The 13944-nt window shown below is 39.7% G+C and overlaps 1 protein-coding gene across 3 annotated transcripts in view; it reads right to left on the bottom strand.

Annotated features, from left to right (window-relative positions):
* The window catches only part of GALNT13 (polypeptide N-acetylgalactosaminyltransferase 13), a 117782-nt gene that overhangs the window by 91817 nt on the left and 12021 nt on the right, over nt 1-13944 (bottom strand). For 2 of the 3 annotated variants that reach the window (XM_032946085.2, XM_032946086.2), the window contains exon 2: nt 11522-11730. The exons of the other annotated variant lie outside the window; for it this stretch is intronic. In XM_032946085.2, the coding sequence (XP_032801976.1) occupies nt 11522-11663 (142 nt within the window). In that variant the 5' untranslated portion in view covers nt 11664-11730. The remainder of the gene's footprint in view (nt 1-11521; nt 11731-13944) is intronic. 3 annotated transcript variants of the gene reach the window in all.

The following is a 13944-nucleotide window of genomic DNA, read 5'->3' as shown; positions in this document are numbered from 1 at the left end:
ACCAAAGATTAATTCCTGCAGTCACAAAAGCACCAAATCGAGTTTGAACCACCTCTTCGGGGAGGTATGAAATCTGTCTTTGTGTTCTCTGCTGGTGTATCTGCCTTTGTGTCTTGAATTGCGTTTATGTCGCTGTGCTGTCTCTGCCTATAGTTGTGTGCCTGGGTGTCTCTAAGTGTGCGCTGCGGCGCCCTCTCTGTGTGCCTGACAAGTTGTGTCATGCTAATTTGTGTCCCATTGTCTCTGAAACCCAGTCCCTCCATCTCTGGCTATTTAAGGCCTCGGTACAGAGCTGCTTTACCTCTTAACACTGTGCGTGTCTCCCCCCATAGGTCTCTCTACGGTATGTATTCTATCACTATCTTAAATTTCACACTCAACTTACAATTTAACAATCTTTGAAATAGTATATTCAACCAGACCATGCATTAATTGTGTTTTAATCGACCGTCTGTGTTGCTTTACATAGTTTCCAAATTTTGCTAAACCCTGTTTGATTTAGTGTGATGCTCCGTCTCTCTGTATCCCCTGGTATATCTGTGTTAATTCCCTCTACTTAAGGTCTGTATATATCTGCGGTTATGTGTTTCCTCTACCTGATGATTGCTTGTGTTGCAATCTAAACGTATATTATGTAAAAAAATATTTATACGTGACTTTACTGAAAAAAAAAACAAAGATTAAATAAACTTTATACAGCTATAGGGTGACTATTATACTAATATGTAAACAGACAAGGATATATGCCAAATGCCACTGAAAATAAAGTTATCACAAAGAATTGACAGCTTTTACATCAACCTATTGAGATGGGAGCGTAACCAAGGGCATTTTTAAAGGGATGGAATGCCAGGCCGTTTCGGGCATCAACACAGCCTGAGTGAGAACAATGTGCGGTTTTTTTGTCCTTGGTGAAAATCACTTAGTGGTTGCGGGAAGACTATATTTAATGAAACAATAAAAATGCATTTCCAAAAGTACACCTTGTTATCATTTGCGACTGCACTGAGATTAAGCCAATGGCTGCACTTGAACAATTAAAACCAATAAATATATTTACATATATTGTGATGAAAACTGTTCAGCAAGGCCAAGAATTTGCTACTATAAATGTTTTTATGCTTTGTGTTAAAGAGAACAAACCTAAAAGTATCTAATTACTGCAGCTAGACAATAAACAAGTTTGTATAACTTTGACCCTGGCATAAAATACAATTATACCAAAAAAAATTTGCAAATATATACAGGTTAAGAAAGTTATGAAATGTGTTTTGCTATTTAAATAATGCACGTAAACAAATACTGACAATAATATACGTGAACATAGAAACAGTAGTCTACGTTAACCAAGCGCAATGATGAAAACTTGCTGTCCCAGATGTCTTGAACATAGCATTTGTTGAGACACATCTACAGAATACAATGTCTATCAGGAACCCCAAACACACTCGCATGTGATGTAGCGACTGGAAAACTCCCCACTGAATTTATTTTGAGGCTTAAAAACCGATGTTCTTGGAAACAATAAACCAGATAAAAAAAATCCCCCATGGTCTATACAGTAGTTTCAAAATATTTTGTGCACATTTTACTGCAGATTTCATGTGAATCAATTCGACATGTGCCTTCTAAAAGTCAACATCACAAAAGTTAAATTAGACCAATAACCTTTTCACCACATTTATAACGGTTGGGAAAAGTTATTCAATGTAGACATTTAAATGAGCTCAATCTGCTTGTTCTGCTCACATGTACACTGAATTTGGTTGGAGAGATTGTACTTTCGAAGTAAACATTCTGCGTGGGATTTACAGACGATTTTATCTCGTATGAAATTATTTTAACATCTTTCCGTGCTCAAACCATTCCAGTTCCCTTCCGTCGATTAAACTGGTCTACAAAGCATATGGTTGTGTAAACAATACCAACTAAATACATAGGCGCACAAGTTAAATGGGCAGCCGCATCCCATGTGTGCATAATTCCCAGGACATCAATAATTCAACTGACCTTTTGTATTTGGCATCGTCCAATGTGGCAGCCAACGCAGTACTTGCTTAGCTATCGAGTGAAAGGGGACAGCTTACTGTACAAGCCCATTAAGATGCCTCCTTCTGCCTTCAGCGCCAAGAATCCTAGCACCCAACCAATTCTCGGCACGCAAGCCGGATGCTCCAGAGCGTGGGGATCACGCTGCATAAATAAATCATCACAGCCGACTGCACACGAAGCTGCCGCCTCGTTGGTGTCCTCTGGGGAGGAGTCCTAAACCGTACCAAGCTTAAAAAGAGGTTTCCCGGAATTAAGGAGAGTTGGGAAAATTTAATCCCCTAATGATAATCCAGTGAGCCAATTTTAACGCAGGGAATGCAGACAAAGAGATATATTCAATCAACTACTTTATTCTGATTAATTATAAGTAATTCTAATATACAATGACCTATTTTGGTGTACATTGTTAACCTGAAACCATCAAATTAAACAGATGTCATTTGAAGGCATCTTCAAAGTAGATCGCAACATATTTATAAACACGATCAATATAAAATATTATAATCAATAAATATTAAATGCATTAGTAATTGGTGTAGAGGTACATTTAAAACAAAAATTACGTGTTTTATTCCCCAGTGAAAGGACACGATCAATTCTTATGCCAATAGTCGTCGTTCAAACTCTTGGAGAATTTTTATTTGGACAGGAAATCATTTATTTACTTTCTCTACAATATTTTTTTCATCCAGTTTGTATTTTTCTATTATATAGGAATGTAGTTTCTGTAGGCTTTGTTTTTTTATCAATCACATTACGCACACGTGAACATTCGAGTGCATTCTCCAAATAGGTTTGAAATAAAAAGGCAAGCAAAGTAAAAAGAACCTCAGCTAGCCAGACCCCTGCCGAGCCGAATATAGCATTCAGTCGGACCAATGCCGGAAAAATAATAAACTAATTCAGCACAGCCTCCAGCGCAAACCACGCAACACTCATTGGTGGCAGCGCAGGTTTTGTAATTGTGTGCAGTGTCCTATTGGCCTTAATTTTTTTTTTGGGGTTGGATCGCGCAAATATAAACGTGTCATTCAACCCGCCACTACCCGACACAGCCAATTAGTAAGGTTCATGACGTAAACAAAACATGAAAATCAGTTACGAGTTCAGTGTGTTCGAGAGTAAACCCGCAACACATTTACAATTTGATTATGACGCTTCACCGGAAATTATAACCAGCCTCATCAGGCAACAACCATACTAATTGGCTGTGTCGGGTGTTGACGGGCTTTAATGACACATGTATATTAATGTGATCTAACCCGAAAAAGCTCTATTATAGATATTGGTCGCGAAAGCCTACATGTTAAACTTTCCTATTGGCTTGTCTCGGCTCTGTAGCCCTTGTTTTGTGCGCCTTCGTATTGTCTCTCACTCAACTTTTGTCTCTCTTGCTTTCATTTACTCCGGTTTTATGTTAATTGTCTTTATTACATCTCAGAAAGCATCAACACACCTCACCGGCGAGTACAGTGCAGCACACAGACCGATTATTTTCGCTAGCCAAGGTTGATAAAAGCAAAACTGGGCCACAATCGACAGCGTATAACTACAAACAAAACATCTGATCATCTTCACTTCAACAATTGAAGAATAAATACAACAGGCTAACATTTTGGGTCACATTGAAATTCCTCATTTCTTCTTGAAAGCTCTTCCGAGCTCTTTCATACACCCGACAAACAAGTTGATTGTTCATGCATCATTGTCAAAACAGAAATGAATTATTCAACTCAAGTTTTTGTATTCTTGGTTCTTTCGGTAAAGTCACGTAGAAGGGAAACAATAAAATAATAAAAACATAAAACAATAAAATTCTTCTTCTTTGGTTCTTTCGGTAAAGTCACGTAGAATGAAAATAAAATAATAAATTGATAAAATAAAATAACACAATAATAATATTCTCATGACGTTTCGACTGCAACACAAGCAATCATCATCAGGTGTGAAAACCACAGCAAGAAAATTTGAAAAAAGTGGCGATTTTTTTTTACGTTAGCACCACGGGGAGCGATTTGGTAGTTATTCAGATGGACGAGTCCATCTATGTTCGGAAAAGAGGGGGGAGACGAAAATAATGGATGCGGTCTGAAAGCCACCGTAAGCGTGAACAATCAATTAAGACCCGAAATGGTTGATCAAATCCTTCCAATGATTGCTAAGCCAAAATCCATCTTCTCTGTTGAAATTGTCTCTGTGTTTGTATATGTGGACAGCCTCATGAACAAATCTTTCATGGTAGCCAGATAGCTTGCAAAGAACCTCTGTCTTGGAGAAGTCAATGTCATGTGAGCCTACTGAATTATAACAGTGATCTGCCACGGCCGAGGTGTTGGTCCTACCGTGTTTCAGGTCTGCTTTGTGTTCACGAATGCGGTCCGAGACATGTCGTTTGGTTTCTCCAATGTAACTACTACCACAGAGGCAATTTAGTTTGTAGACGCCAGGGTACTGTATGTCTGGAATCACATCTTTTACAGACGGAACCAGATCACGGATTTTATGTAATGTGTTGAATCAAACCTGGATCTTGTGTTTATTCAAGATTTTGGAGATCTTTTTTTGTGATCCCCGCAATGTAGGGTAAAGTGATGGTTTTGAAAGGCTCCTCAAGAGGGTCCTTCTTCATGGTTGGAGTGATAGCTTTGCGGATTGTGTAATCGGAGTAACCATTAGCCTTAAGAGCTTGGTGTACGTGCTTGAGTTCACTGGCTATGTGTTCCTGGTCGGATATGCATTGGGCTCGATGGTGCAGAGTCTTGATGAGGGAATTCTTCTGGCATGGATGGTGGTGGGAATCTGGTTTCATGTAAGCATCCGTATGGGTAGCTTTTCTGTAGACAGAGTGGCTCATTAAACCATCAGGTCTCTTTTTTATTAGGACATCCAAAAAAGGTAGCTTGCCATCTTTTTCGACTTCCATGGTTAATCCGATGGCTGGGTGTATGGAATTGATGTGGTCGAGGAATTGGTCTCGAGCAGGCCGGCCATTTGGCCAGATGACAAAAGTGTCATCCACGTACCTCTTCCATAAGGTTGGGCGCAGAGTGGCAGTCTGTATGGCGTTAGTCTCAAATTTCTCCATGAAAATGTTGGCTACAACCGGAGATAGGGGGGAACCCATTGTTTGTAGAAAGTTCCATTCCAAGTGAAGTATATATTGGTTAAGCAGTGTCTCACCAGGGTGGTACCTCAGTGTTTAGTCCTTGATGAACAAAGTCTTCAATGATTGCGATGGTGTCAGGTACAGGAACTTTGGTGAATAAGGAAACTACATCAAAACTGACAAGCAGGTCGTCTGGGGACAGGGAAATACCCTTGATTGTCGATACCAGGTGAGTAGAATTTTGTACCGCAGAGGTGTTTTTTCCAGTGAAAGGCCGCAGAATCCCAGACAGAAAACGAGCCAGTTTGTAGGTGGGGGAGTTGATAGTAGAGACTATGGGACGAAGGGGTGTATCTACTTTATGTATTTTTGGTAAGCCATATAATCTTGGTGGCCTGGCAGCAGAAGGTTTCAACGAGGAGAATTGTTTGGTTTGATCAATTAATACAGTTGAATTAGAAATGATTTTGTTGGTTTGTTTCCCTTCTACGTGACTTTACCGAAAGAACCAAGAATATGAATCCCTGCAGTAACGAAAGCTTTAAATCAAAATTCAAGTTTTTGTGTTCTATGTTTTTTTCATAGCCATTGTTAACCTTAGTGTTAAGAGCGCTTTCGTCCTCATCCAGTACCGCTCTGTTGTTATAATGAATTCTTAAACGTATCTCAAACAATAACACGGGAGCATTACTTTTACATTTTCTATATCCAGTATATACATACGCATTTTCATGAGCATATGCATCGAGCTAAATGGTGCTAATGTAAACCTTTTAAAGCTTATTTTTTTACTAAAATATGCGGACCTTAGCTCATGGGCACAGCAATGGAGAGCACATAAACACGTCACAAAAATTTGTCCCCCCTGCATTTCATTCCCTGACGTGGAGATTAAAGGAACGCAGTCATGAACAACGTCATCTTTTATGCCCCCCCCCCGTCCCCACCATCCTATTCCTCCGGTGTGTCACACTCTGTGCCATGTTTGTGAATCATTCTTTTGCCCGGTGCTCAAGTGAAAGGTGTGCTCATGTCACCTTTGCCATTCATCATGCAGGCATCTCTCACGGTAACTTATCTTCAAAGACACGCCATGCGATTCTCCCTTTATTTTCTGCAAGGATGGCTCCACATTCAAAAGATCCACTACACCAAAAATATTCCATATACATATTTCAGGTAAAAGCTGAAATAAAAAAAGAATTGATATAAATCACTTACAGATAATTTTAATGTTTATAAATCATTTAGAGGTGATTTAAATGTTTACATATGCGCGACACTTTTTCATGAAATTTCAATATCCATTTTTCATCAACAGCTGTGATAACTCCACTGCTGGATGAAGGTTTCCCCACATCATAACCATCCATTGGTCTTGTGATAACAAAAGTCACCAAGCTCCTACTCGTGAGTTTAATCTCATCAATCCATCTCGTGGGAATCATTCCTCCTTTGACTGCCATTCTCTCACTAATCTCATCCATCGCCCATCATCCGTTCTCGAGATGTGTCCTATCAGGCCCACTTATTTCTTGACAGGCCATATGTCCCTAATTATTGCTTGCCCTTTCATCCATATATTCCTCTTTCCGTCTATCCAAGAACTCATCTCCAAGGACTCATCTCCCATGCTTTTTTTCTACACTCATCAGTTTTTATTTCATCTTCCTTGTCAGTGTCAAAGAGTTTGATTCATGTCATAGCTGGCAATCTATACCGATTGAAAACTTTCCTCTTCAAGCAAACCAATATGTTGCTTTACGTTATCAAAATAAACTTGATAAAAGCAATTTTGATTTATAGCTTTCGTGACTGCAGGGATTCATATTCATATTCTTGGTTCTTTCGGTAAAGTTAAGAAAAAAACGCCGCTTTTTTCAAAAATTTTTGCTGTGGTTTTCACACCTGATGATGATTGCTTGTGTTGCAATCGAAACGTCGTGAGAATTTTATTGTTTTATTTGTATTATTTTATTGTTTTCCCTTCTACGTGACTTTTCCGAAAGAACCAAGAATTTGATAAAAGCAGTGCAACCTGCTCTCACACACCACTTTATTTCATCATTTTGATCCCAATCCACTATCGATTGCCCTTGATATATGTATTGTTGTGCTTTCTACGTGCGTCCCTCCAACAATTATTGCATGCCAGGTTGTTATAGACAGATATGGAGCAGTGCAACGACGTCTCAGAGAGCAATGCACCAATTATAAATTGTACAATATTTATATGCTCCCTGCCTTCACCAACCCACAACTGACCAGCATGGTGAAGTATGGTCAAACTACAACCACAACTCTACATGGCGTGGAAAGGCCTTCATCCAGCAGTGGATTGACAAAACAATTCTTATAATATATAAATCGAGTACTTTACTAACAAAGCTAATGTCAATAATTGCGGTGTTAGATTAAAACACTGAACAAATCCAAATAGGACAACTACCATGTGTCCATTTCTGCACGCTGCACTAACTGGGCTACAAAAGGAAGAACACGCTTTTATCAGCGGATACCAAATGAGCAAATACGTGCTTTGTCCTCGGCAAAATTTTATACTTCGGGACGTTACACTGCAGGCTGGCGGTGACACGTTCACCGTGGGACTTGGGGGCTCTTGATGATGGACAGCGCTCACGCATTAATTAGCCGATAATGCTCGCCTTTATATGGGAGGATTACAGCTATGTCCGTGTTAATCCAAATATTATCAGCTGGGAGCCATGTATGTAGCATTATCCCGAGAAGGTACCTTTGTTGAAATAAATTTACTTTTACATTGAGCAGTTTATTTTTTATTTACAAACAACGATGATTTCCAGGATGAGATTTTATTGTATTAATTGGTACCGACGTACAGTATTTGAACTTCAGTATACAGAAATATTACTAACAGCTAAATAATTTTTATTCACGATGGCTATCACGGATTTTAAAAAGTAGGTACGGTAAACAAGAAAAATGGTAAACCTTCTTTATTCGGCTTCAGGGACATGTTCAAATCAATAAATGTAACCAACGGCCACACAGATTGCTTTGGAGTTTAAACTTCAGTCACAGAAAAAAAATGTTTTTAACAATATCAATTGCTTCAATAGCTTATCTGTCACATTGACAACTCATGCAGGGGGAGCAAGGGGGCATTCAAGTGAAATCGGAACAAATCATTGGACTACAGCCCCTCAACATGAATCAGATGAATAAGCCACCTAAGTAAATGGTACAAGTACGTAATTGCCTACTATGTTTCTCGATGATTTTTCGCTGCATTAGACTGATTTGAAAAATAGCACCAATGTACAGTGGTACCTCGGAGATCGAACTTAATTCGTTCCAAAACCGTGTTCGAACACCGAATTGTTCGAACACCGAATCAATTTTCCCCATAAGAATGAATGGAAATAGCATTAATTGGTTCCCCATCCAAGGATGCTCCTATTATGGGCCATTTTTACACAAAGTTTACAATATTAAAATACAGTACAGTACATAAAAGCATACAAAAAACAAGAAACACAGTTATAATTAATAGAATAAATGAACACTGAACTTCACTTTACCTGTAGTAAGGAGAGTGGATGGCTTGAGTGGAAGGTGGTGAGGAGGGGAGGAGGAGGTGTCAGTGTTGCTTGGAAGGGCAGTCCCCCTCCATAAACACGTTGGGTAACTGCCCTTCTGGGGTTCTTTCTTTTCTTTGCCTTTTTCGAGCACTAACTGTGATTCACTTGTGGGCCTTTTTATTAAAAACTGATCAAGAGAGGATTGTTTCTGCCTCCGTTTTAAGATGTTTCTGAAATTGCTCAATGCATTATCATTATAAAAATCGCCTGCTCTGCTGGCTACTGCCTTATCTGGATGATATTTTTCTACAAAATTGTGTAACTCAGCCCATATTGCCACCTTTGAAAAAGGGCTTTCGTGTAGAGTTTTTTAAAGTTGGAAATTACCTGTTGGTCCATGGTCTGGATGAGAGGAGTCGTATTGTGGGGCAGAACTTTACAGTGATAAAGAACGAGAGCTACGCGTAAACTGGGTCATTCGCCTTTGTCTCGGTCGCCCTGGCTATGCGGCTCGGCCCAAATAGGTTTTTACAGTTGTTCGACCTCCGAATTTTTGTTCGATGTCCGGGGCAAAAAATGGTTGAAAATTTTGTTCAATCACCGAATTGTTCGAGTTCTGGGGGTGTTCGATCTCCGAGGTACCACTGTATATCACGCATTTTAAGTTAGTGTGTGTACTACATTCACAAAAATTGATGGGGGGGGGGGGAAGGGAATCCAAAAATAAATTGCGTGTGAGACACGCAAAAGAGAGACACATTGAACCAGTTAACATTCACAAATCAGAGACGCCACATTGACCGTGAACAAAAGTAAGCGAGCTTGGGGAGCACACGTCACTCCAAGGAGTGATGTCTTATGGTTGAGCCTAACGGCAGTGGCAGCCAAAGGGAACAGTACGTACTGCTGAATGAAGGCCTCCCCATGCCATGTTAATTGTAGGAGTTGTTCAACATTCCTTCACCATGCTGGTGAGTGTAGGTTGGTGAAGGAGATGAGAGGAGAAGGGACCAGAACCAGTTCAGGTTTCATTCATCGCCAATGTCGCTCTGAACGGGAATCGAACTCAGGTCACAGCATGCTAACAACTGAACTACCACCTCACTCAAAGTATGACATACCAGGATAAAAAAAATAACTCTTGAGAGTCCAGAGGAATAACGTATGGACAATGGCATGCGAGTGACTTGATGAATGAAAATAAGAGGAGTCTTCTTTGGTTCTTTCGGTAAAGTCACGTGACTTTACCGAAAGAACCAAAGAAGATGAATCCTTGCAGTCACGAAAGCTTTAAATCGAAATACGAGGAGTGTGTCACCTCAAATAATAAAAAAAAACCCTGAGTTTGAAATGTGGGTGTAAATCTGATTCTAACATGACACCAAAATAGAGTAAAGACCAGGGCACCTTTTGCACAGAATGGTGTCACCAGTAGCAGTTACTTTAAGTTTATTGCCATGCATTGTGGTCTATGACAATTTATGCAGGACAGTTATAGGGCTTTTTCAGGAGGGTCTTGCAATATGTTTTAAGCCAATATACAAGTAGGAGAAAACCGGAATACCCAGAGAAAACACACGCATTTGAAGGGGCAACCCTCTTATCTCCATACAGATGGAAAGAGATGGTGGTTAGTCCACTTGCTGTACTGCCGTCTCCTGGCAAGCCACAGCTTGGCACATCGAAACCCATGGGAAGGGCGTTTCAGAACATTTGTTTAATCCACCAACTTTTGCCTCCAGTGCTGGATTGCAGGCACGCATAGCTATCATTGCACACCAGTGTCACAGTAATTAGTGGCAGAGCACATGACAGACAGCACTCAAACAACTCTAAGAACAACTGTGCAGCAGAGTGACTGGCAATGGAATGTTGCAATGCCAGGACATAATCCATGCCAAACTGTTGCCCCCAAGTAAGACAAAGTTGGCTCAGTACAATGCTGACACAACTTAAAGAAACCCATGCCTTACAAACAATGTGGAATGTCCTCACACAAGCAGCTATCAGATAGAAACACATAATGAAGAAGGTATATCCATCAAATTTTCGTTCCATATTCCAACACACATTTATAAGAACTGCAAACGTAAGGGTATTTTCTAGAAAGATGACTCCGTGTAAATACATACTCTGAGAAACATCTGCTACACTCAAGCAATGGTATGCTACACAATTATATATATAAAATATATAAAAATGTACATGCACTTTTAACTAGGCTACACACAAAAATGTGAAAGGACATATATGAACGGCAATGAGAAAAGTTTACTTGAATGCCTGATATTCATATTTAAAATTAGAAATTACAGCAAAAAGTGAGATTTGTCATAGGAAAACTGTTGAAATAATGTATTTATAATGCTGACATATTTGAGCAAAAAAGGATTAAATTAGAATAGTTAGTAAACAGTGAATAGTGTTAACTGTAAGACCAGTACATTAAGTAATGAAAATTGGAGGCAATTATATCATTATGCCCTTATTATTCTTATAATACACACACAACCTCAAAATCAGGACACTTGCCACTACGCCAATCTGGACAGGTGGGTGGGTTTATTCCCAATCTCTTCCTGAGATTCTGCTCAGCACGTCGTAAGCGTAGTGTGCTAAAAAAGAATACTCATGCATGCTGATGTAAATCTACGTGGAAAGCCCAAAACCCCAAACACAAAAAAATACCTAAATTTATAGAGGAAAAACATGCTAATGTAGGTCTCCTTTGCAAACAGCAGAATTTATCTCCAAGTACTCATCCCTGCTGATAAATGCAGTAATGACTCATTGAGCTCACCTCCCATCCGTGGCTGCTGCCCATGCTCCTTCTTCTCCTCGCACTTGTTACACTCGCTGAAGTACAGCAGCAGGAGAACATCCACCAGCACCCACACCAGCGATGTGGCCAGAACAACCTTGCAGTACGCAAACTTCCTCATGGCTCCGTGGACGGCTCAGGCTGAGAACGCAGACCGGACGGCTCGATGTGGCTCGCGTGAAAGAGACCTGTTCAGTTGGCAAAGGTGTTGGAACACGCAGATTTGTTTTGTCAATGCGCTTCTAGGATGAAAACTTATTTCTTCAGAACTGCATTTTTGTGTTTCATTTCTTGCCCTTCCCCCGCACACTCCAATTAGCACTGTTAGCTACGTACGGTGCAAAAGAAGCTCAACATGCACACATAAATGAAAGGGAAACTGCGCATTGACGTCGCTAATTACCACCCATGGTCCTAATCTGTGCACAAACTTAGTGAAATTGTAATTGCCTGGTACTGTTGAACAGGATTTTTTTCACAGAGTGAACACAATTAATTATCAAAGCCAATGGCCTGTATTGAGCTGTAATTTTAGACAAAACTATTAGATGTTGGTAAAAATCGCTCTAATTTGCCACCACCCTCAAGAGAAAATTACGGTTAACTTTGTTTTCCTTGGCCAAGTCTGTCAACAAGACCTTTGTTTGAAAATTTAAAATTGAAAAAAAACACACACGTATGATCCTTCTTCACTCATTGCACAATTTCACATTCAGTATTAACAACGTAGTGCATTCATATTCTGCACATCACTCAGGGCCTCGATATGAACACACTGCGCAGTGGAAAGCAGCGTGATGAATAAAACCATCAACCCACAGCAGTAATGCAATGTCATTCATTAACACACAAGTCTGTCGCTTCACTTGCAAAGAAAATTGCACGAACCAATTTTATATTTGCATGCTGTCTGAGAGAGAGAAAAGTAGGCACCCACACACAATATGTTCAGCTCAAGCACTACATGTATAGAATTTGTTCATGCTCAACAGTTGACTTTGCGGTTTAATTTTTTCTTTTATCAAATATAATCACCTACAGTAATTGTTTTGGGTGCCAGTCTCATATAACCGTGTCTGCAGAAACACCCGTCTGACAGGAAAATTGTGAGATGAGACATCTCCAGGCAACAAGTCTCATTATCCACATATAGGAACAAAGAAGCGCACTGCTCAGATCACATTGCTGAACTGCTGCCCTTTCATATCAATCAGCTGCACAGAAGCATAACACCACGTTGTTGCGTACCCAGATGGTAGCAAGTGGATAATTAAAATGTCATTTTATCCCACAAATCTCACACGTAAGGCTTCGGCATTCCCCCCCCCCCCCCCCACAATTATTCTATAGTGGCATGGTTTCCATCAAAAAATGTACTCACAATAAGTGACCTTTCACACACATTATACAGTATTTTGCTGGAAGCAGTTGAAAACATCTTACTATTAAATAAAAACAAACAGGTACAATAACTATATTTGACCGGCTGAACGGTATAAAAAAACAATGCAAAGGCACATTTTTTTAAGTTTGTACTTTTACTCAGTTTTAAAGGCACTTTGAAAGAAAATCCTGTTAGTTATAACACTTGGCGAGTCAACGTGTGTTTTTTGGCAATTATTTTTAAAATATAAACGTGGTCTTTATTCGACAATGAAACTATCTGAGCAGCTGAAAGAAATTAACCATTATAAGATCACTCAGCCTGGCTTGATACCATCTGTGTTTTGGCCAGAGCCACTCCCAACACTCATGCAGCACATATCGGAAGCTAATTTGCCAACATCTCCGCAGGCATCAAGTACAACTTCAAGCATCAGCAATGCACACACTTGATCTTCATAAAACAAACTGCATTATTCACACACCACTGCAGCAAAGCGATTCAGCGTGAATGGTGTTTATTACAACACAACAGGGAAATCAAGCAAAATTGTTTCATGGCTTCCAATTACTTTTAATGCATTATATGCTGTAGAGTATTGTTCTCTTATTGCAATATAACTATTAATTTATTATTATCACATTACAATTGTTATTTTTGGTTAACAGTTAATGCTACAAATAATTAATTCGATTTAATATATCATATTGATCGGCCTCATTCATTTGGTATACGCAGCCTCATCAGGCACCATTATAGCTCTGAACTGTGCTTGGATAAATCCCTAATGTCATTGCTTTTGATTAACAATGCTTATTTTTTGAGGCAGTAGTCAGAGGTACACCGTCGTGCGTGAGTGGTGTGCTCCCCATGTCAGAGGCGTATTTTCATCTGACTTGCACGGACCAGGGTGGTGAAGTATAGTCATATATTATTCCATAATGGTCGTGAGGGCCTGAACCACGGTAACCAGCAACTGAGGTTTCACTAAGCTTTGCATCGACAGATAAGGTGAAGG

The sequence above is a fragment of the Petromyzon marinus genome, chromosome 4 (assembly GCF_048934315.1).
Source record: "Petromyzon marinus isolate PM22_M1 ecotype Great Lakes invasive population chromosome 4, UKy_Petmar_22M1.pri1.0, whole genome shotgun sequence".
Lineage (NCBI taxonomy): Eukaryota > Metazoa > Chordata > Hyperoartia > Petromyzontiformes > Petromyzontidae > Petromyzon > Petromyzon marinus.
This window is presented reverse-complemented; position numbering and strand designations above follow the sequence as displayed.